The sequence below is a fragment of the Phoca vitulina genome, unplaced genomic scaffold (genome assembly GCF_004348235.1).
Source record: "Phoca vitulina isolate PV1807 unplaced genomic scaffold, GSC_HSeal_1.0 scaffold36, whole genome shotgun sequence".
Taxonomy (NCBI): domain Eukaryota; kingdom Metazoa; phylum Chordata; class Mammalia; order Carnivora; family Phocidae; genus Phoca; species Phoca vitulina.
Window position 1 is genome coordinate 9,304,091 of NW_022589739.1, and position 24,737 is coordinate 9,328,827.

General features: G+C 44.7%; 1 protein-coding gene across 1 annotated transcript; it reads right to left on the minus strand.

Annotated features, from left to right (window-relative positions):
- Positions 1-23,346, minus strand: OLFML1 (olfactomedin like 1). The gene is made up of 3 exons (XM_032427130.1): positions 22,785-23,346; positions 20,335-20,623; positions 1-1,882 (listed from the first exon to the last, which is right to left on the minus strand). Exons 1-3 carry the CDS (start codon positions 22,908-22,910, stop codon positions 1,092-1,094), a joined length of 1,206 nt encoding a protein of 401 aa, XP_032283021.1. The 5' UTR covers positions 22,911-23,346; the 3' UTR covers positions 1-1,091.
- Between the last annotated feature and the right edge of the window lie 1,391 nt (positions 23,347-24,737).

Sequence of the window (24,737 nt, forward strand, 5' to 3'; positions counted from 1 at the left end):
GCTTCACAGCGAGTCCAGTCTCAGGCAACACTTCCTGCAAGCCTGTCTGCTGAGGGTGCGTACGCACATCTAACCTGATGAGGCTTATTTGCTTAGTGTCGGTTTTATTGTGTTTCCAGCAAGGAAAGAGACACAGGGGAAGGTAAGACAAGATGAGGCTGCAGGTGGGGTCCTCACCCTTAGGCTGTAGGCTGGTTTTCTGGAGGAAGTAGCTTTTGAAGGGCTTACGGGAAGGTCTTGTGCATACATGAAAACCGGCTGCAGGGGACAGACCATGATTTTTTAGGATGAGATGCTGAACGTATTGCTTATAAAAGGCTGGGTGAACAAACATACGTATTTGATGCTCCCTTGGGCAATGGAAAGACTATGGGATTTGCAGTATTTTCTAGACCTATTTTCATTTTGAGGCTGTGTTCCTCTGAATGGCTCACCTAAACTTCTCTGATCTCTAAAATGGCAATTATAAAGATCTCTTCTGCATGTCTCACAGGGTGGCATGAGAATTAAATGATGTACATAGGAGCAAACACTTTGTAACTGCCAAGTGGTATTTAAATGTGAGTGGTTTTATTTTCCTCTTGTATCTCCTCAGCTTGGTGAAGGGGCAGAGCTGGGGGACACAGAGATTAAACATCAATAAGAAATTGTACTTTAGTTGGGCAGTGAAAAACGGAAGAATACCAATAAGCACTTAAGAAAGAGGAAAGAGCATCAGGAAAGGTCAGGACAGGAGCCAGGAGTATTAGGAGGTGGGCTACATTTCTAATTGTTGGCAGGGGAGGGGGATGGGGAGGTGGGGGTAAAGGAAAGGCAGGCCGTAAGCTGGATCAGCATGTGGAAGGCCTTGAGAGCCAGGAGGTTTGGATGGGTGATGGAAGTTGAAAATTTCCGAATGATAGACTCTCATCTACGCTCTTGGAAGATAACTCAGGCCGTAACATCCAGGGGAAGGATGCATATGCAAGTCCAGTTCTAGTCCCTATCCCTGTATGTGATCAGAGGGATACTGTATTGCAAAGGGGCTGTGGCCTCAGTTCCCAGGAAGCAGCATCCACAGCCTTAGTGCTCTCCCTCCTTGCTGTACTGCATTACTCCAGAGGCTGCTTTCTTTTTGTCTGGAGTTTGTAAATGATCTGGTTTCCATCATTCCAGGCATACAGCTGCTTATCTCTGGGGTTGTAATGGATCATGGAATGACTTCTTGGCCGCCTGGGCAAGAACAGTTTGGGCAGATCGTCCTCACTGATATTGCCCAGTGGATCATAGACACAGGTGATGCGGTGAGGGCCATGGCCGCCAGAACTATAGACCACATAGAGAACCCCACACAAAACGAAGGAGGCTTCAGTATCCTGGCTCCTGCATGGAGTGTCCCATGAGTGTTCCACTCCCAGTGTGCCAGGTTCAATTTTTGTGAGAACCAAATGGCCATAGACGCCTGGCCCTGAGTGGATGGCCCAGAGCCCATGCTCATCCACAGCCAGGTCAATGTATGTCGACGGGGAGTGCTGGTAGACCAGTGCTCGGCCTGCCCCTCCTGGGAGCAGCATCCGATCTTCCACAGCCCTCTTCTGTAGATTATATTTGATGATCTCATTCAGAGTCCCTTGGTTGTGAAAAAACAGAAAACCTTTGTGGATCACTTGGCCTGTTCCCTGCCAGGAATGTGTTAGGATTAGCTTCCGCGGGGCTGGCTTGGTGCTATCCTCCATGAATGCCCGCATGTTTGCAAATTCCCAAACAGTTTTGTTTCTGGATCCAACTAGGAAATAAACCTTTTGGGAATTGCTGACAGCATCTTTCATCCAAGAGCCATGTGTGTCCATAGTCTTCTTCACTATTTTCAGAGACTTTACGCCCATCAACATGTTGTCACAGCCTGGCCAAACAGGAGAAAAAGGAGAGGTACTTTATAGACATGAGATGGCTGCTTTTCTCACAGATTACTTTTGTATTTTCTGTTTATTGAAGCATAGTTGACATACAATGTTACATTAGTTTCACATGTACAACACAGTGATTCAACTTCTCTCTATGTTATGCTTGCTCACAAGGGTAGCTATCGTCTGTCACCATACAATGCTATGACAATGCCATTGATTATATTCCCTATACTGTGCCTTTTACCCATGTTTATTCATTTTGTAACTGGAAGCCTGTACCTCCCACTCGCCTTCACCCATTTTGCTCCCCCAAAACAACAACTAGTTTGTTCTCTGTATTAATGAGTCTGTTTCTGCCTTTTTTTTTTTTTTGGATTCCGCATATAAGCGAAATCATATGGCATCTTCCTCTGTCTCACTTAATTCACTTAGCATAATACCCTCTAGGTCTATCCATGTTGTCACAAATGGCAAGATTGCATTCTTTATGGCAGAGTAATATTCCATATACACCACACCTTCCTTATCCACTCATCTACTGATGGACACTTAAGTTGCCTATATGTTTTGGCTGTTGTAAATAATGGTGCAATAAACAAAGGGATGCATGTATCGTTTCAAATTTAGTATTTTTGTTTTCTTTGGATTAAATACCCAGTAGTGGAACTACTGGATCAACAGGTAGTTCTATTTTTGATTTTTTGAGGAACCTCCTTACTGTTTTCCACAGTGGCTACAACAATTTACATTCCCACTCATAGTAGACAGGGTTTCCTTTTTACTCCACATCCTTGCCAACAGTTGTTATTTCTTTCTTTTTGATACTAGCCATTCTGACAGGTATGAGGTGACATCTCTTTGTGGTTTTGATTTGCATTTCCCTGATAAGTGATGTTGAGCATCTTTTCCTGTGTCTGTTCTCACAGATTATTTTTTTTCCTTCAGTGTCTGGAATAAAGTTATCACACATAGATCAATCACAATTTATGGTATGGTTTAAAAAATCAAAGAATTAAATGAATAAATGGATTTCTGTTAAGGGAGCTGCTGTCCAATTATAAGAGTCAATGTTTTATTCAAGTCAGGATATAAACAGCTATTTGCTGGGTCAGAGACCCCGTTCACCTTCTTGGCGTTGACACAGTGAGAATCATTTAGGGGTGAAGCTGCCTGATTCAATTCCATTTGCCAAGATTTTACCAAGTATCTACTGTGGACTTAGCTTACAATGCTCCCAGAACCACGCTAACTAAGTATTAAGGATAAAAAAGATAATATCAACCCTAACCTTGAGGAGATCACCTTCTAGTTAAGGATTCTGGCCCTTAATCCTATTAGAACATTATAAGAACTCCACTCATCCATTCATTTATTTATTCATGAATGCATGCATGTAGTCAGCAGACACTGGATACCTACAAAGGCGAGATACTGAGCTAGGTTTATAAACTGGGCTGCAAAGGTTTTGAGGTGCAATGATAAACTAGGAATGGTTCTTGCTTTATAGGTACCGGACTCACTACAATAGAAAGCTTAAAGTGGATTTTTTAGAAAAGGACAGAGAATGGTGATGTCATTTGAGGAAGGGGATAATCTACATTTGAATTGACCCTTAATGGGTACCATTCTGAGATGGTTGGGAATAACATTCTTCACAATTCACAAAACCACATTCACGACTTGTGTTAGTAAAGTAGTGCAGAATTTAAACCAATATAAACTAAATATTTGCTGTTGCCTCAAACTAGATGCATGAAACAAAGCAGTGGATTGAAACCAGCTCTGTGCCTGGAGCATTGAGGGTGGGGTTAAGGAATATGGATTCTATTCTATAGGCAGGGAGGGAGCTACTGAAGTTTTTGAGCAAGAGTGAATCATGGTCAAGAGTAAGCTGGCAGTTGTGTGTATGATGGATACTGGGAGAGAAACCAAAATCAGGGAAACCAATTAGGAGAGTATTTCTATAATCCAAACAGGATCATAAGGGTCTAAAATAGGTGGAGGAAGATGAAGTGCAAAAAAAAGGGATTTACAATTCTCCAGCTCTTTTACCTTCATGCAAAAGCCCTCCCTTCTTTGTATCTCATGCTATCAACTCCTTTAGTCTAAATCACTGATAGCTCTCTGGGCCACTGCCCCATATGCATCAAGAGCCTGAGCACCTCAACCTCTTCAACTCCACAGCACCTTGCTTTCAACCTCCTCTAGCAACCCCCTCCCATGACCATACTCTGGATCCCCGCCCCCTATTAGAAATGTAAAACTCTACTATCCTAGCCTCTGTGATAATTCCTTACCCTTCCATTTCTCGCTTCTTTGTTCTCACGGACTCAGCTCTTCCATTTCCTCGTGCCCTCCAGGCCCTTAACCTCTGCTTTCTCCCGGTCTCTGAACTTCCTTTCCTATCTAGCCGACACCACTGTAATACCTCTCTCACCAGTACCCTCACCCACCAGCCCCTTGTTATTCCACAACACCCACTCTACAAAAATCCCCGGTCCTGGATGAGTTCAAACATCCGGCTCTGTCCCAGAGAGTTGTGTGGAGAAAATCTCACAAACGTGCCATTACATATAAGGGGATTCCAACATCAGCTGAGCCCTAAGTACCATCCTGCTCTCTCCATAGTTAGCCCCCAATCTGCTCCCCCTCAACCATATACATACACACTACTCCATCAGTCCTTTCACTAACAGTAGATTAACTTCTTTGAAAAAATAAACACCACTAGACATGAAGTCCCTCCACTTCCTGTCCCTCATATAAATTTTCTTAAGGTGTTCCTCCTTGGCTACCCTCCCACACGTGTATCTTAGAAGAGGCCACATCATTCCTCCTGTCCAAGACTAATACATTCACTTGTGCTCTGATCTCACCCCTTCCTGGCTTCTTCTTGACTTCCTAGATGAATTGCCACCTTTTTGTTATCTCTAATTTCTCCTTTGCTGCTAGTTCCTTAGCTTGTAAACACCTTGCCTACATTCAAAAATAATTCTCCCTCGATTAGGCACCACTCTCTAGTTACTTCACTCTATCATTTTATATAGTTTCTCCTCCAGAATAGTCTATGCTCTCTGGGTCTACTTCTTCACCTCTCATCTTTCACTTCACAATAACTTCACAGAAACTACCCTTCATCACGTTATCAGGGACTTCCTAACTGAAAACTCAGAACTTTATGTTCATATCTTACTTCATCTTCCCACAGCATGACAGTATTGACCAATTCCTCTTTCTTGGAGATTTCGTTCCCCTTGATCTTTGGTTCACTACTGTCCCTGGGCGTGCCTCCTACTCGTTTCTTCTTGGCTTATGGCAGAGACAGTGTCTGTGTTCACCAAATGCCATTCCATTTTCCTCTTCCCTACTTATATATTTGCAGCTTTCTTTGTAGTTAGGCTGCACCCACTGCACTGACCTGTCTTCTGTCCAATGGGATGTGGACAGAAGTGGTGGAAGCCATTTCCATCTGGCCCTTAAATAAGCTATCTTCCAGATGACCTTAGTGTCTTGGAATTCTCGTGGCGTCCCAGTTAAAGAGGGATAGGGGCCGGGATGAAATTAGTTCTAATAGTCATTTCAGGAAAGGTGGGTCATCAGTTCTAATGGTGAACTTGTTGTGGGGACTGCCCCGTTAGACAGTCTGTTGTGAGGTGCAGTGTCATGGAGGTGGGGGAGGAATGGCTTACTAGAAGCATGAGGAATCCTGTGGGTATCTCTCAAATCCTGCCAAGGTCTGTATGGAAACGGTATGGGCCTCCCTCACTGACTGCTGGAGTGTGTGGTGGTGGGACGCCAAGTGTGTAACACTCTCTCCAGGAGCACTGAGCTCTCTGTGGGTTTCCCTCAAGTCTTCGCAAAGGCTTTGATATAAGAAGCTGGCTGGGCCAGTGGGTTGTCATTTTCTTCTTAATAAATGCCCGGGTTCTCCAGGCCAACTGGGGACTCTCTAGAGTCAGAGGACATGAAACAGGATGAAGGGAGAGAAACTGGACACAAGGAGGAGAGGTGCACAGCCAGAGATGTCCCAGAGGTTCTGCGGTAAACAAGATTTATAGCAAACTGCTTGTTACCACCAGCTATTTGGAGAGCAATTCTATCACAGTCCCCTAATCAATTCATCATCCACTCTCATCATACCTTCTCTTCCCTCCTCAAGCCTCCATCATACCCTCCTCACTCCTGTATGAAGATCTTGCCTCTTATTCACTGAGAAAACAGAAGCCAGCCGAGAAGTGCATCATCTCCTGCCTGCCTTGCTGTACCAGTTTCCCTCAGGGTGGCCACACTTGCGTCCTGGACTCCCGTGCTGCGTTCCCCACAGCAGCAGACGTAGTGATCTTTTAAGAATGTCAGTCAGATTATGTCACAGGTCTGCTCAAAACTCACCCGTGACTTCCCATCTCACTCAGAGTAGAGTTCAAGTCTTTACCTCCCAGGCCACGTGAGCTGCCCCCACACTGCCCCTCTGGTCTCTCCTACAATACTCCCACCTGCTGCATTTCATTCAGTCACACTGGCCTGCCTGCTATTCTGCACATTGTGCCAAGCACCCTCCTGCCTCCGCAGTTTGTCACGTTTTTGATCCCTCTGCTTGGGAACCTTCTTTCCAAGATTCGTACATGGGTGGCGTCCTCCCTCACTTCCATTAGGCCCGTTCTCAGATATTCCCTCATCATTAAGGCCTTTTTTGACCACCCTGTAAAAAATGGCAACTCTCTTCTCAGCTCCCTATAACCCCCTTACCCTAGTTCATTTTTCTCCAAAGTGCTTATTATCTGCTCTCTGACATATTATAAATGCCTCTGTTAACATATTTATTGCTTGATTCCCCTCAATGGAATGTAAATGCCATGAGAGCATGAGTTTTTCTTATTTGTTTCATTCACTGCTGTATGTCTTGCCCCTAAGATAGCAATTGGCACATAGTAGGCCAGTATTTACTAAATGAATGAATGAATGAGTTTTCTAACCACCAATTGTATCTGAACCCATATTCTCTGCCTTCCCTCTTGTTCCCTTTATTTTTGCAGTGGATCTCATCCCCTCTAAACCTACCCAAGGACTTAGCCTCAACAGTCTCTCTTGCCCTCCTAGACCGTCCCTCTCAGTAAACAAACAGAACTTTCTAGTGTGGCCCTGTTTTTCACTTCCACTTTCTATATAATCCACTTTCTCTTCTCCTCTATTAAGGAGTTTCCTCCTCTCCAATTATGCCCTAAGCTGCTCTAATCGGGCTTCAGGCCTCCACTGGTCTAAACTCTCTTGCCCACTCCACAGAATCAGTTCTTGTCAAGGTCACCAACAACCTCCATGTGGCCAAATCCAAGGGTCAATTCTCAGTCTTACATCTTAATCAACTTCTCAGCAAAATCTGATTACTCGATCACTACCTCCCCTTGAAACTCTTTTCTCCAGATTCTGGAACACCCCTCCTCTTGTTTGTCCTCCCATCTCTCTGGATTTTTTTCTTGACATCCATTGTGGGTTCTTTTTCCTCTCCCACTCAAGGAGTAAATGCTTTGTCCTCACATCTCTTCTCTGAGCCACCTCATTCTATCTGATGGCTCTGTATACATGTAAATTCTAACTAATGATGAATTCTGAATTTGCCTCTGGAATGACATCCTATCTGGATGTCTACTTAGCCCCAAATTCACTTATCCAACTGCCTGCTCAGTGTCCCTATTTGGATATCTTCAAACTTAACCTGTCCAATGCAGAACTCATACTCTTATCCCCAAAACTCTCTTTCTCCCTACTTTTCCCATTTTAAGCAAAAACCACCAACCACATTTCTTACCTAGAAGTCATTCCTTTATCTTTAAGATTTTATTTTATTTATTTATTTGAGAGAGAGGTAAAGTAAAGGGGGAGAGTGAGAGGGAGAAGCAGGCTCCCAGCTGAGCAGAGAGCCCAATGTGGGACTCAATCCCAGGACCCTGGGATCATGACCTGACTGAAGGCAGACACTTACCTGACTGAGCCACCCAGGCGCCCCCTAGAAGTCATTCTTTTTCATTCTTAACTCCTTTCTCTCCATCTCCCCCCTACCTACAAGTTCTGATAATAAAACTAATCTTTAAATTATGTTATTCTTAAATTAAAATGCTCAAATATGTTTCTCTCCTCCTCTTCCCACCACTCATCCCTGTGCTCCCTGAATCCTCCCCTCTTGCCTAGACCACTACAGTGGTCTCCAATTTGTCTCCCCAATTTTACTCTTGCTTACCTACAATATGCTCTCCACGAAGCAGGAGAATTAATCTTTTTAAAAACATACAATATGGGGCTGAGCTGCTAAACCCATTCTCCTATCACTCTTGGAATAAAATGCTAACCTCTTATCCTGCCCTCAAGTAGCTACACGATATGGCAGCTGCCTGTCTATGGGACTTTAGCCTCCACTCTCCTCCCCCTTGCTCACTGTGTTGTGATCACGCTGGCTTGCTATTCTGGGAGCAAGTCAAGTTCCTTTCTGCCTCATGGCTCTTGCATTTGTAATTCTTTCTGCCTTGGGTACTCTTTTCCCTCTTCTTCCCACAGTCTGCTCCTCTCATCCTTTAAATCTCAGTTTCAATATCATCTCCCTGAGGGGCTTCCTGTGACTACTGCCTCTAAATTTAACATGGCCTACTACAACATCTTTCTTATTTCCTTGAGATCGCTTGCCATATTCCATAATTCTGTCATCTGTTTTATTTACACTAGCTTATTGTCCTTCTCCCCCACTCGACTATAAGCTCCACAAATGTCTTCACGTTGACTATTGTACCCGACTGCCTAACTTAGTGCTTTGTGGGTTCAATAAATATCTATTGAATTAATGAAGAAAATAGCTTCATTCAAACAGATGTTTTCCTAGAGCCTCCTTAGTGTTGTGCATCTGGAGTTCTGACCACAGGCCTGTATTAAGTAAATAATAATTTGTAAAGTATTTTAAAGCTTTTAAGATACTTTCAAATCCAAGTTTTTAAGATACTTTCAAATCCATTATTTCATTTAAAAATCTGACACAAGGTTCTCGTCAAATGGCAGGAGTGGGCAGAGGATGCAGGGATGAGGGTTTAAGCCTACAACTGCTCATAAATGTCTTTCATGGAGAAGAGGAGGGGCCCATGGGCCACTAGAGAAGCTCAGAAACTGTTTCCGATTGAAGAACAAACAGAGGCGTGAGAAGTTAATAAATATCTACAAATACATACAATATGCTTGGCACGGTGAGAAGTACTTTATTTATATCAACTTGCAATAAGTGCTTATAATATGCCTAAGTGGTCAATATTTTAATCTCCGTTTTCCAAATGAAAAGAAAAGGCTTGGACAAGTTCCTTGTAAGGTCAGCCGGCTATGGGTCCTCTGAGCTCAGAGGGAACCCGGAGGCAGGGCCGGCCAGGAAACCTCCAGCCAGCCCCCAGAGACAGGCCCATCCCTCCAGGGGGAGAGTCAGCAGACTTACAGCCCAGCTACAGAGAGGGACTGTGTCTAAGAACAAGGCACATTCAATGTCTCACAAGTGAGAAAATGTTCATTTAATATACAGCAGAAACTAAACAACCATTGTCCTCTCTCCGTCTACTCCTCTTACTACACGCAGAATCCTTAGAGAAAGAGCAAAACAAGAAGAGAGTGTTGATAGATGGTTTTGATTAGGGAGAGACAGTTCTGAGAATACAGACACATAGAATTACCCCTTGTGCTATCCCTCCTTTGTAGAGGGAACCTGGGACTGGGAGTCAGAGACCTGAATGGTCTGAACCCTTTCTCTGGTTCTCTCTGTGTCTCCCTAAAAGTCCCTTTGTCAATCTGCCCTTAGCCCTAAAATGAGGAGTTTAGGCTGGATGTTCTCTAGAGTTTCTTCAGGGCTGAGAGTCTATAATTTTATAAATTCCTCTTTTGGAATTTGGAGAAAATATACTTCTAGTGTTTGAGTAAAAAGGTAAGATCGAACTCCCTGCTGTGCTTCTCTCTCTCTCTCTCTCTCTTAGCAGGAGAAAAAGGTTGAGGAAGGAAATAAATTTAAAACCTCTGAGTTCAGTCAAGATGCAAATTATTTAACAGAGACAATGGCAAGCAAAGTTCCACCTGCAAACCAGAGAATGCAAATCTCTGGTTTTCCCTCAGGCACAGTTGCAGGCAAGCAATTAGGATAGGTTGGCCCAAGGCTTCATAGTGACTTCATATACAAATATCACTTATTTGAGTTTTTTAAATACTTTTCCCCTATTTAAGGGCAACACTCTCCAGACATGGTGAGACTTGTCCCTCTACAGGGAAGTGACTCAACTCCCCTCTAGTTATGGTCTGGATGTTGGTGGACGATGGACTAGGGGTTGAGGTGGGAGAGAAGGGGTCCAGGGAAACAGGTCTGTGAGTACAATCCAGATAATGATGGACATGGAAAAATGAGCATGATTCAAGAAATACTTAGGAAAAGAGGGGTCAGGTCTTAGTAACTGGTTAGATGGAGGGAGCCCTCAAGGATGGGGATGATGGAATGCATGAGATAACAACAGAGAGGGAGCCCAGGTTTGCTTGGGGAAAAGAGGGATGAATTCATTAAAACAACAACAAAAAAAGAATTCTTATAAAATCATGAGTATTTTGACTGCTTCTTGAAATTCTGTGCTATAAAACTTGACTTTTTCAACTACCTGGATTGTACTCATGTTAATAAACATTAGTCAACCTATCAAGTGACAGGTACAACATTAGGCTCCAGAATGACAAAGATGGCAGCTCTCAGATGAGCAATTAACTAAAAAAGCTTCCCGCTAATACAATGAACTTGTCAGTGCAGACTTAATTTGTTGTAGAAATTAGGGCTGTTTCCATGCTTTCTGCCCACAGAATAAGTTTCAAATATCTCAGCATGGCACTCAAGGTCCTTCATCTGACCTCTTCCTGGCATGTCCCCACCCCCCCCAGGGTAGTCACTCGTCACCAACTTGCCATGACCTCTTACACGTTTTAGAGTTTGCCCATATTTTTCCTTAGCTCACCTTCACTAACCTGGGATACATCTACTCATCCTTCAAAACAAAATTCTCTGGTCCTGCAGAGCAATCAGTTGCTCCTTCCTGTGTGTGCAAAGCATTCTGTGCAGGTCTCTTCCAGAGCAATTATGGTGCTGAATCAGATTTGCTTACTCACTCAGTTTCCTTGCAAGCACTTCAGACAGGAGCTGGGTCTTATTTATGTTTTTATCCAGAGCGCCTGGGACCCACCACGTGTATCCTTCCTATCTAATCTCTTATTGCTTACTGTCCACAAACGCAAGAATCAATTTGATTTGGAGAATGCAGTATTAGTGTTCAAACTTCTATCCCAACTCATACTTTGCCAACTTAGAAATCAGATAGGTTTAAATAGCAAGAGGTAGCAGATATTAGCAGGTGGTCTTGAGAGCCTGGGAACATGCATGGCAGGAGAGCAGGAAGGCTGGCTGGTGTGAAATGGTACTCAGTGAGCCATAGGGGGATTTGGCTTTGCACGATGGTGAATCCAGGCTTTAAAAGGGCCTGGAATACAATAAGTGCTCTATATGTTGGTTTTGGTGAGTCAGATGGAAGTCTTTAGTAAATCTACATTAGAAGTTTTTCTAGGTTCCCAGCACTAAATTCAAAGTCTTCCAAGGTCCCCACTAGGCTGCCCTTTGTCAGTGATTAGCACGATTCTGTGAGAAAGAAAACAGATTTGATACATGGCCGGTTGCTTGCATGGTTCTGTCCCTCGACATCAAGTTGGGAACTTCACAGGAGCACATGTGGGAGATGTACGAGTCAGGGGTGTGAGTTGGACCGACTCCCACCTCAAGGTACCTATAGTTGGAACCTCCCAACACGGCCAACCTCCTTCACAGGTTTCCTTTGGGTGTTGGCCAGCTGCCAGAACCCCCACACTTAGCTGATTTTCTTCCACGGGATTTATCATCCTCTCTCTGACATATTTTAAGTTTATCTGTTAACCTATTTATTGTTTGACTCCCCTCAATAGAATGTACACCCCACAAGGGCAGGGCTTTGTCTAATCTATTGTTTTTACTGCTGTATGTCCTGTCCTAAAATAGCATCTGGCCCATATTACAATTTTTCTAGTTTAATTATGACTATGGTAAATATCAATAGATGTAACTTATATCAAGAAAAATTCTTTGAGGTCCTGAATAATTTCTAGAAATGAAAAGGGTTCCTGAAACTAGAAGCTTGAGAACGCTGCCCTGGAGGATCCGGGCAGGTCAACACTCTTGGGAAATGAGGCATTGAAATGGGCAGTCCTCTGAGGAATATCTAACCAAACAGCTCCATTTTGAATCAATTATCGGACTGTTGCAACATTTAAGCATTCCAAGGTTATAATTATGAACTTTTTGTTTTTATTTATTTTTCATTTAAAAACCGAGCTGGTTTGTGTGTGTGTTTTAAAGATTTTATTTATTTATTTGACAGAGACGTAGTGAGAGAGGGAACACAAGCAGGGGCAGTGGGAGGACCTGGGCTGGATCCCAGGACGCTGGGATCATGACCTGAGCCGAAGGCAGACGCTTAACCGACTGGCCACTCAGGTGCCCTGAGATTCAGTTTTTATTTAATCAGCAGGTGTTACTTTTGTGGAGAATGACAAAATATTTCAACAAAGCTAGGTTTGGGGGGCTCCTGGGGAGCTCAGTCGGTTAAGCGTCTGCCTTCGGCTCAGGTCATGATCCCAGGGTCCTGGATCGAGTCCTGTGTCAGGCTACCTGCTCAGCAGGAAGCCTGTTTCTTCCTCTCCCTCTACCCCTCCCATTGCTCATGCTCTCTCTCTCTCAAATAAATAAATAAAATCTTTGTTTTTTAAAAGAAAGCTAGGTTGGGGTCAGGTTGTAAAGGGCTTTCTTTATGCTATTTTATGGGGTTTGCTTTACCCTATAAGTTGGGGTTTCTGTCAGTGTTGCTAAAGCAATGATGCAGTAACTCTAGCAAGCTAACCCTGGTGGGCAATATAGGACAGAGCCCTGGAACGGGGAGAGCCTGGCAGCAGGAAGCTCGGTAAGCGGGCTCTTGCAGTGATCAGGACCAGAGACGATGAGAGAACAGTGCTGACGGAAAGAACAGATTTGAGGGCTATGCACAAGGAAGGATCTGCTGGATATGGTGACTGGTCAGATGAGGGCCAAAAAGATGCTTCTGAGGTTTCTAGCCCAGGAAGGTATGTGCGGAACTCCTCTGCTAACAGAGAATCTTGGGGGATACAGAGGAGTGTTTTAGTTTTAAAAGTAAACGAAGGAAAGGCAGGGAATTAAAAACCAAGGAGGTGGGGGAAGAACATTGACCCTTCTTGGCCAGGTTTAAAAGAATGATTTGAAGCAATCTGTTTGGGGGCACCTGGGTGGCTCAGTTGGTTAAGCGTCTGCCTTCGGCTTAGGTCATGATCCCGGGGTCCTGGGATTGAGCTCCACATCAGGCTCCCTGCTCGGCGGGGAGCCTGCTTCTCCCTCTCCCTCTGCCTGCTGCTCTGCCTACTTGTGCTCTCTCTCTCTGTCAAATAAATAAATAAAATCTTTATTAAAAATTAAAAAAAAAATGTTTGTGATTAGGAATCATCATCACACAGTGACCCAGAGGAAGGACGTGGTCCTCAGATGGGTCCCACCCCGAGATCATAGACAGCTGAGCCTCCTGACTGCAGGCACCGAGTCTCGGCACAGAGGGCTCCCACCCTGTGTGCCCCTGCGACCACCCTGGAGATGGCCTGCCCGGCCCCCATCCCCCTTCAGCGTACACCCATCCTCCCCCACTGCCGGTCAGCCCTGTGCACTGTGGCCAGAATGGCCTTCCCCAACCTCCCTCTGAGCCCTGACACACCGTGCTTGCCACTCTTGAGCACAACAGCACAAGGGGAGAGGCAGCCTGCCCCGGTTTGCAGCCCAGCTCTGGCCTCCATTAGCCGTGAGACCTTGGACGGACTGCTCACACTCTCAGTGCCTCGATTTCCTCACGTAGAAAATGGGGGATAACTATAGTACATACACACAGGTGTGCTGTGAGAATTGGATGATATAACAACAATAAGATAGATACTTAAAGATGACTGAGTATGTAAGAAGCCCTCAATAATTATTAGCTACGCTGAGTCACCTTACTTTCATTGCCCACAGGCTGAAAGCATAGACTGGCTTAGCACAAGGAGCTTAGCTCCCGTCTGGTTCTTTCATCTGTTCTCCGTGACCGAACGTGAGGTGCCAGTAGGCCTCTATGCTTCCCACAGGCTGTTTCATTTGCTTGAAGCAGCCTCTCCTCTGCTCTCCACTTAATCCGTTCTTTTCCATTATGAAAACTCGGCTTGAGGGTTACTTTTACCACAGTCCCTCCCCCACCTCTTCCACAGCAGCCCTGACCTTCCTTCTTTGCTTAACGCCGGCCCCCCTTGTGAGAGTGCTCATCACTCTGGCCGTGACCCTGGCTTCGTCTAGATGGCGTCCCCACTTGGCTGTAGCTTTTTGAGGACAAGGATGTTACCCTATTCAATGTTCCATCTTGAATGCCTGGCACAATGCCAAAATAGGCCTGGAATTCAGGCGACATTTGTTGAATTAGGGAGCAAATGAATGAGCTAGAGACAGAAGGAATGGGTGTTCACTCTACCTGGAGCCAAAAGCCATCAGCTAAAATAACTTTGGGACCTTCTAGTAGTATCCACGGTGATGGGACTGGAGGCATCCTCCTAGACTGCAGGTCTCCCACATAAGTAAACAGAAGAAGTGCTATGTATGTAGGTCTTTCTGAACCCAGTGCAGTGACCTATGGGACTCTGCAGGAGACAGGACAGGCTAAGCTCTACACACACCTTGGTGTTGCTGGCCCCATAATGCAGCACCTTCCGGGTAGAGAATGTGTGTGGGCACACACGTGTGCACAGTGTGCACACACACACTCACTCCCTCTCTCCTGCACTTACACTTGTGCATACACTCTCAATCCCCTCCTTTATGGTAAATACATTGCTGCAAGTTAGAGGTATATATCTCTTCATGTTTGGTGGCACTGGTCACAAACTACTGGACCTTGGGAGTTGACTCACAGAGATGTTTTATTTGGCTTCCAGTGGGTTTATTGTTTTTTATTTTGTTTTGCTTTTAATGGCTTTGAATATGGGGCAGGCATGTTTATAATACCTGAATGGATCTCACAGGCATTTAAATGTGCAGCAACAGACTTTCTTTTTGAAACATGATCTAATAAAAGATAGGAGTTATTTAATTCAAGAGACAGAGGGTTACTTGAGGTCACTTATGTGCACCCTTGCAATAAAAGGAGCTGGAATGAAACAGGAAATAAAATAAAATCTGCTCTAATGGCTTGTTTTGACTGCCTTGAGAATTTTTCTTCACAAGCTATTTACAAGTAGAAAGAGTTTAATACTCTTATCCACGCAAGAACACAGCCTGTGGAATCTGCGAAAAACTGTTAGTTGGATAAATTCTCAATCTGGGTGTCTGAGGCAGTGTGCTTTGTTTGCCATAAGCTGCCAAGGGCAAGCAAAATTTCTTTTTACTAATAACAGAGTGCCAAAGATTTGGAATGACTTTTTTTTTTTGTAAGATTTTTATTTATTTGCGAGAGAGAGAATGAGAGAGAGCATGAGAGGGCGGAAGGTCAGAGGGAGAAGCAGACTCCCTGCTGAGCAGGGAGCCCGATGTGGGACTCGATCCCGGGACTCCAGGATCATGACCTGAGCCGAAGGCAGTCGCTTAACCAACTGAGCCACCCAGGCGCCCTGGAATGACTTTTAAGTCAAATTGTGTACCAGTACCATTCACTCACTGCATTCTAGATTGTGTGAGTGTGTGTGTGTATGTGTGTGAAAGAGATGGGGAGTGAGGGAGAGAGGAGGAGAGCGTGTGTGTCAGAGTTAAAAAGATTTAAGAATTTGACCTCACCCCAGAACAACCCTGGGATTGCAGCTCTCACGTGAATGTTGTTTGGGGATTGTCTCTAAATAAAGGCTAAAGACTTGAGAACAACTCTATAGGAAACAGCTTCATTACAGGGCAATTCTATCTTATTTATCATCCCCAGTATCTGACCCTTCCTAGTTGACTGAGGAATATTCCAGGAGTAAATGCAAACCATCGTTTTTTGTTTTTTTTTTTAAGTAGGCTCCATGCTGAGCATGGAGCCCAACGTGGGGCCCAATGTGGGGCTTGAACTCACAACTCTGAGATCAAGACCTGAGCTGAGATCAGGAGTTGGACGCTTAACCAACTGAGCGACCCAGGCACCCCAAATGCAAACCATTTAGTGATGTCAGAATTTTCTGGAAGTCTCCTGAGACAAGGTCGAATCTCCCAAGGAAGTTGCACCATTCTCTCCCTTCAGGGTTTCCAAAGAAACTCTCTTTGTAAGACAGCGTGTACGTATGAAGGAAACCCTGTGACGTGACAACCCCTCCCTGCCCCGTAATCCCGAGGTGTTTGCCCACACAAGCGGGCTGACTTGAGTCTTAAGGATTTTAGTAGGAGCTCTGTAGCTGGCTCAGTCCCTGCTGGCCAAGGGTAGAATGATGTAGGCAGAGTTCCAAGATTCGCTCCCCTGCTGTGCATGCATACATAATCCCCTCCTCTTTAGGGTGAGCAACACCTGTGAATATGACAGGCTAGCATCCAGGATTTGGTGATATTGCAAGACAAAGGTGAAGGGATTTTACAGTATAATTAAGGTCCCAAGCCAGCCGATTTTGAGCTAATCCAAAAGAAAGTTATTAGGCGTGGGCCTGACTTACATGAGATACAAATTCTTAAGAGGGACTGGGTACTTCCTGAAGAAAGACACTCCCCTTCGGGCCTTGAAGAAGCAACAGCTACGTTGTGAGCTGCCCATGTAGATGGGCAGCCTCTAGAAGCTGAGGGTCTCGGTCTCACAGCCACGAGAAAGCAAATTCTGCCAACAACCTCAGTGAGCTTGGAAGGGGACCCTGAGCTCTGGATGAGAATGGAGCCCCACTAAGGCCTTGACTGTACCCTCCTGAGACCTTGAACAAAGGGTCCAATTAAGCTGTGCCTGGACTCCAGACCCACAGATACTATGAGATAATGAATATGCATTGTTTTAAGCTGCTAAATCTGTAGTAGTTTGTTACTCAGCATTAGAAAACTAAGATACATATATACTAACCGAAATGGCAAACAAGAAAAAGTGGGGGATGGGCATAGTATACAAAATACAGAAAAGTCGATCCTTGAGCAGACAGCCTCTGAAAATAATCGATCAATACTAATCACACAGCTGTGATTGTTTACAGGTTTGTCTTCCCCTAAACTAAGCTCTGAGGGGACTCTGCCATCAGTATCTCTTCTATAGACAATTTTTATAGCCTCCTCCATGGGCTGTGTTGACCCAGACTTTGTGAATACAGAAATGAAGATGTCCATATGTTCCATATGTTCATGGTCTGGTCGAGGAGTAAATACACACAGATACGTGTGGTTGAGAGTATTAATGTTCCCTCAGAGGATTTAATGAGGTACTCCAGGAGCACTAGAAGCCAATCTGCCTGGCAGAAGGGATTCACTGAGAATTCACAGCATTTTTGAGTCAGAAAGGGGGAATGAGAAAAGCCATTTATATATATATATATATATATTAATTGCAACTGCATGTGGGTAAATTATGGGAGAAGCAGCAGCTGAAAATCCACTTGGGTCACTTCATAAAGGGCCTTTCCCATATAAAAGGCCAAGAGATTTGAATGGAATTTTTGGTGTTGATAATTGATGGGGAACAGAAAAAAAAAATCTACACAAAGGACTAATATGATTAATTTTGTGTTGTGGGAACGTCTGTGTGACAGCAGACAGCAGGCAAGATCAGAGGCAAGAGGAGCATTAAGAAAGCCAGCGTAGGGTGCAGATACCATGTGCTCAGCCCTCTATCCCTACCGTGTAGCACACGGCCCATCCAGTAGGAGGGGGCCAAGAGTGTTTGTTGAATCTTAAACCAACAAATCATCAAATGAGGGCTCCAGAGGCAACAGGCATGGAAGTAGCAATCGTGGAAAGTTGAAAGTTTTCACTCACCATGGAGCTGGGACAAGGAATACTTCAGGCCTCCAGTGTTGGAGGGATGAGGCAGAGGATAAGGGTTGAAAGAGCAGCAAGTTCAGAATCAGGACCTCTACTGAACTCTAGCTGGAGATGAAAGGGGTGACCCCAAGACCTGAGAGGCTTAGCAGGTCCAGGGACCAGGAGCAGCTCAGGGATCTAACCTACCATCACCATTCAGGACTGGGGTCCTGCCTGACCCCTGGCATGAAAGTTCAGGCACATTCCAGCTCAGGTCACATTGGTACTCAATCCTTCCCATCAGCTTTTTAGGCAGCCTCTGTTCATCCTCTGCTGGATCACACTCACCCTTTTCCTCCTTTTTCCCTCTCAGAGGGTGGTTCATCTCAAGACAACGTCAGAGCCAAAAAGAATCGTTTACTCATTCAACCAACTTGATCAATTGCTTCATATTTCAGATAGGCACCCTTCTTTTTGCCTTCTGCCTCAGCATTAAGATGTTCTCTTTTCTATCAAAACCTAATAACCCCTCTGTCTGTGTTGACAAACCTCCCTCTATCCATTCATTTCTTCACTTAGTTATTCATTGACAAATATGCGTTGATCATAGATACTATTCTAGGCACTGGGATACAGCATTGAACATAAAATGCAGGATCCAGGCTCTCACAGAGCTGACCTTCTAGATGGAGAGGCAGAAAATAAGCAGTGAGCAAATAAACTAGAAGATTTCAGAGTAATAACATTCTGAAAAAAAAAATAGTGGAGTAATAAGTGCTCCAAAACTCCTCTTGGGTTTCTTATCTCAACATATTTGAGACCCATCACCCAGTGACCTAAGCCAAAAATCTGGAAAGTGTCCTGGACTTCTCCTTCTCACTCATTTTTCACTTTTTTTTTTTTTTTAAAGATTTATTTATTTATTTGAGAGAGCGAGAATGAGAGAGAGAGAGAGTACATGAGAGGGGGGAGGGTCAGAGGGAGAAGCAGGCTCCTCGCTGAGCAGGGAGCCCGATGCGGGACTCGATCCTGGGACCCTGGGATCATGACCTGAGCCGAAGGCAGTCGCTTAACCAACTGAGCCACCCAGGCGCCCTCATTTTTCACTTTTAATTATCAGTTGCCAACCCATGGGGATTCCAACTCTCAATGGCTCTCAAATCCATCTGCCCTTCTCCATCTCAATGACACAATGCAGACACCATCACTTGTCCTCCAAATTACAGTAGCCCCCCCACTGGTCTTTCTCAAGTCTCGCCCTCTTCCTTCATGTCATGCCCCTGCTGAAAATGGTTTAGTGGTTCTTTATTGTTTTTCCAGTCAAGTTCAACCCCCTTTGCTTTGCATGCAAGGTTTTTCATTATCTGGGTCCTGCTGAACGCTTGAGTCTTGTTTCTTGTTCCCCAAATGCACCTGCCCCACAGAGCTTCCACTCAGACATATCTGCAGATCTTCATGCTAAGGGTTACATACTCGCATGCCTTCAGTAGGTTGTGCCTGCCCCTCACGTGCCCTCTGCTCATTCTCTAATGCTTTGTTCAAAACTCAGATCAAGTGTCACCTCATTTAGGAAAACCCTTCTTCTTATAATGACCCATGGAGTTCTTATCAGGATTACAGTGAGAAGATGTATGAAACCTTTGGCACAATGATGGCACTCAGCTTTTACCTCCCTGATGGAGTTTCTTGCATTTGGGGCAGATATAATTAACATATAAATAGTTTTCCTATTTGCAATGAAACCATCTCAGAATACAGACTCTGAGCTGGGCAACTTGTCTCCCTCATTGTTTTAATAAAATGGATAGGAAATTTTCTTTCTCATTTATGTTTTTCTTACTTGATACTTGTTATTATAATTTGAGCTCCTAACCATTATTCTTAATGGCCTGGAAGTGATTTGAATGGGATCACTGATTAGGAAAAATCCTCTAAATATCACCATCCTGACAATACACACAGTAATAATTCACTGCAGTCCCCAGCCCTGAGGGTTGGCTGGTGCCATTTAAAATTTCAGACTCTTTCTTGGCACATTTGTAGCCGCTCCCTACTCCCAGGGTACTGGGAGAATCCACCAACCTTCCACCCTCCCTGGAAGGATCTGGGACTACACATCTCTTCCAAACCAAGGTCTATCTGGAGATTCCCTTTCTGGGCTGACCTCTGACACTGAAGTTCTGACCTTCCATGGGGCCTTTAGGAACTCTCTGTGAAATGAAAAGCTGCTCTCTGAGAATGAGTTTTCCTTCAGACACCTGTTCCCTGCTAAGGTTTCTCTCCCAGCACCTGCACCCAAAACCACACATCGGGTTCTTACTCTCCTACTTGGCCAGATTCCTATCTGTGCTGCATCTGTGTCTCTGATGTGAGTCCCTAGAAGAGCTGTCAAAGACACAGTTCCCTTACTTGCATTCAGCAGAGTCCGGATCTTCTTCTCTTCTTCCTCCTCTAGGATGAGCTTTTCTGCCAGGGTCTTGTCCTCTGATTCCACGCACATGTCAGCTTCTCGCAGGTACTCCAGGTAGTCGATCTCCCGTTGTGCACGTTCGACTCTCAGGGCCAGGTTAGTCACTGCACTCTTATACTCACTTGTGTAGGTCTGGCATCTTCCCAGCATAGTGGTTATGTTTTTTGAGAACTCTTGGAAGTCTTGAATGTATGCCCTCATTGCTTGGGTACATTTTTCCAGTCCTTGCTTCAGTCAGAAAATAAATGCTCAAATTATTGCTCATTATTTAAATTAGCCAAGTAATATAAATAGCTATCACTCACTGAAGAAGATTTTTAAAGTACAAATCATTGTAAGGGGGAAAAATAAAAATCACCTGTAATCCCTTAGTTCAAAGTACCACTGATTTGTGAGTGTATCAGTTTTTAAAAGTTTTCCCATGCATTTCATCATACATATATAAATATATATTTTAAAGTGTGATTTTACTATAATGTTTTGTAACATATTTTCACTTGCTAATACACTGTGAACATATTTCAATACTAATTAATAGATAGCTATACGATAATTTTAATGATACAGAATTCCATTGCATTGATGTCCTATTATTTATTTTATTAGACTCTTTTTGAAGGACACTTATGGACTTTTCAACAATGCTGAAAAGAATCTTTGTATTTACATCTTCGTGTACTTATCTGGTTCTTATCTTAGGGTACATTTCCAGAAGTAAGCTCTATCCCCAGCACCTGGCACAGGGCCTAGCATATAGTACTTAATAAATATTTACTGAAAGAAAGAATAAAGTGAATGAAGACCAGAAATGGGGTGTCTGGGTCAAAGTGGACGTATACTTAAAGCTCGTTTGGCAGTCTATCAAAATGCTCTCCATAAAAGTTGTAAAAATTGAGACTCCAAATAGCAGTAAGTAAGACTGTTCACTTTGAAGGAAAAGAGAGAGGGAGAGGTAGAAAGAGAGAAAGAGAGAGAGAGAGAAACTCCCTAAATCGATCCTCTTATTTCTTTTGTACCCCTCAGACACGAATCCGTCAGGGTGAGGGCTGTATCAGTTTGTTTGTAAGTGTCCACACTGGCCATCAGTGACCACCCTTGGGACTTGACTTACCCTCCAGATCCTGACCAGGATGGCAAGATCTATACAAACCATACCCCTATCTTTTTCAAATCCACATTCATAGCAATCAAAGTACTTGTCTGTACTTTATACCCTTGTCTGCAGATCAACTTTTCAGGTCCTGAGGAAAACCTGCAGGGATCTGGCCGCCGCTAATCCCAGGGTGAGCTCTCTGCTAATCTCTGCTAAAGGCAGAGGGACTGCAGTTGAGGGTAATTCTGGCACTTTCAAGGAGGCACACTGGGGAGGGTCTGTCTGAGCAGACAACAAGTGAGGCAGCAGCTGGCCTCGGAAGGTCGCCTCCCCTGCCCCCAGGCCTCAGCTGGTTGGCTGGACAACGTTAGGAAATGCGTTCAGCCTGATAGTTGGAGTGATTTTACTTAACTAGATGATCAACTAATTTGGACTTCAAAATTTTTCAAGAAAATATAGAGAATAAATATTGGAGGTAAGAGTGTCTTTGGGGGGGAAAAAGGGTCTTGGGAAGAAGATCAATAATTTATCAAAATTTAACTTGTATAGAAGGCGATTAGGTATGAAATAATTGCCAGGAGTATGTCAAGGACTAGGGTAGAGGGTTACATTTGTCCCTGGGAGCCTGTCTGTGTGGCAAAAATGTGGGGTTTTTACAAATTTTAATGAAGCGTGCCTGGATAAGCGTCCCCAGGACTTTCTATCTGATGCAGCTGAAATCTACTCATTTCTAAACCCAAGCGTGGCGCCGCAAAGAAGCTAAGACGTAGCTTCTTGGTACAACATCATGACTTTTTACGGTGGCCTCATGTTTTATCATAAAAAGACAAAAAGAAAAGCAAAAACCTGCTACCATCTTGATGTGGTAAAACATGAATAAAAAGTGACCTGAAATTTTTAATTTTTATATTTAAAAAATTGAACTATTGAATAATAACAACATTTTGGACATTTACCACCATGCCAGGTAACGTCCTAAGTATGGATTAACTTATTAAATCTTCAGAATAGCCATAGGAGGTGAATTCTATTATCATCCCATTTTACAGATGAGAAAAATCGCTAGATCAGAGCACGGAGTGAAGTCCCGCTCGTGGTTGGGGAGTGGTACAGCCCGGACTCTGGAGTTGGTGCTCTGAACCACTAGACTACGAAAACTCTCACGTGCGATATTGGCAGTATATTTGGCATTGACTACATGGGGAACATGCATCCCAGTAGATAGGGAATCTGGGCTAAGATAAGGTGACTTCTGGGAGGCCTGCACCCCGGATCAGGTGCACAGATGCCACCTACCTCCAAGACTTGAAAGCGCTGGTAGATGTAGTGCACCATGCCCGGGTCCTGGGCGCACTGGGGTGGGGGCAGAAGAGCCACCAGGAACAGAACCAGGACAGCAGAAGCTCGCCGAAGGGCCATCATTGTCCTGCAAACTGCCCAGGGGTGGAATCTCCTCTGCTGTGCTCTCTAAGAAAACCCAAGGGTCCAGGTGGTGGTCTCCTGCTTTCCAGCCACTGCCGTGAAAATCCTCTAAAAACAGCCAGAGAGCCAAGCCTGCTTGTTATTCCACCAGATGCGTGATCTCACTTTGCAAGCCGGTGATCAAGTCCAGCTGTTGGCAAGCCCGTCCCTGGAGGCCTTGCAGGTCGACTTGGGGTAGAGGGCTCCTTGGGTCCATCTGTTACCATCACCCTTCACACACACTGATCCTCTCCAGGCTAGTGGCTGCACCCTCTTGCAGGCCTGGGTGAGCGTGCATTGGGGTGGGGGTGAGGGTGGGGAGGGCTTCCCCCCTTTCCTTGGCTCTTTGTGTTTCACTTCTGCTTTCCTCCTCCCTAGTGGACTCTGCAGTCCAATCACAGGCCTGACCCAACACAAACCACCCCCAAATTCTCTGACTTGGAATCTCAGTTTAGTTTCTGGCAAAAATTCCCAGGATCCTTTTCCCAGAAGTCCTGTTGGGAGACCCCACCCCTCCTCCAGACTCTTTGCATTCCGGCAGCTCTTAAAGGCACAGCAAGGAAAAAAATGAAAGTTTGGCTACACCCCTGTCTCTGAACAGCCAGTGCACAGGGCTGACTGCCCGTTGGGGAGAGAGGTACAAGGAGCCACAGGCCTGGTTGCCCCAGGGCTGATAGCTGAAAAATCGGAGGATGGAGCTCAGAGGAATTGTATTAAGGGGCACAACAATGGCTATCTATACAGCCATGCTTCCAGAGCCAAGCCATCAGGACATGGAACTCCTTTTGTAAGGAAGTCCTTAAGCTTTCTCAGTCTCTAGAAGCAGAATCCTCTTCCTGTAGCTACAGGCCAGCAATTATTGGACATAATTCCTACAGGCCCTGGTCCAGCTGAAGATGTATCACGTCCCTAGGGCAAAGTGGTAAAATCTTCCTTCCTTTTTTTTTTTTTTTTTTTTGCTTTTGCTGTCCAGGCCTTTAATGACCTCAATCTCTCCTTCCATGGGTGGGTCCAGAACACCCATGGTTCTTTCTCAATCATCTACCAAAGTGGGGAAGGTTGAGGCATCTATGAGACATGGGAAGAACTCTGGCCAGTAGTCAGAAGATCTGGGTTGCATTTGGTCCCTGCAAGAGACACTAAAAGACAGAATTTTCCAGGGTGCATTTGCAAATCCCTGTCTCCATTAGATAGATGTTCCTCTCTACCTGTCTTCCACATGACCTTGGCCCCTAACTCTTCCTCCCCTGACCCCTGGTAAGGTTGCAAACAATGACTCCTCATCCCAAAGGTTAATTCCTCCTATTTCCAATAACCATCTTTGAACCATTCCCCAAAGGAGGTGAACTTCGGCTGACCCCTCCTCTCAAATCCTCAGAAACAATACTGCCCGACTCAGCCTCCTTCCCCGAGTGAGAATGCTCTTTCAGAAACTTCTTGCGCCTGGCACCTTAGAACCAACTCTTAAGCTAAAGGAGCTCTGATTGATTTTATTCATGAATGCCTCAAGTCCTAACGTTGAGACTGTGAACTCAGATGGATAAGGTCCAGCGGAGGTAAAACTCTGATTGTAGCACAACTAACTTTTGCGGGGGGGGGGGGGGGGGGGTGTGTTGTGGGAAATCATTTTCTCAGTTTTCTGTAGCATGCTTACATTATTTTCACAATGAAGTACACATTCAAGTCTAAGGAAGTCTAAGGAATTACGGTGAGTAGGTGAGAAGGCAGTGGGAGGCCATGGCTGTAGGGTGAAGTCCTCGGGCTGTGCCCAGCGTGGCTGTCGCCCTG

Bases quoted from the DNA above. Each gene is read 5' to 3' on its own strand.
- OLFML1 (XM_032427130.1), bottom strand. From the start codon at position 22,910: ATGATGGCCCTTCGGCGAGCTTCTGCTGTCCTGGTTCTGTTCCTGGTG. The intron at 20,624-22,784 runs GTAGGTGGCATC...TTCTGACTGAAG, and splicing joins AGCGCTTTCAAGTCTTGGAG to CAAGGACTGGAAAAATGTAC. The intron at 1,883-20,334 runs GTAAGGGAACTG...CTGTTTGGCCAG, and splicing joins CCGGACTCTGCTGAATGCAA to GCTGTGACAACATGTTGATG.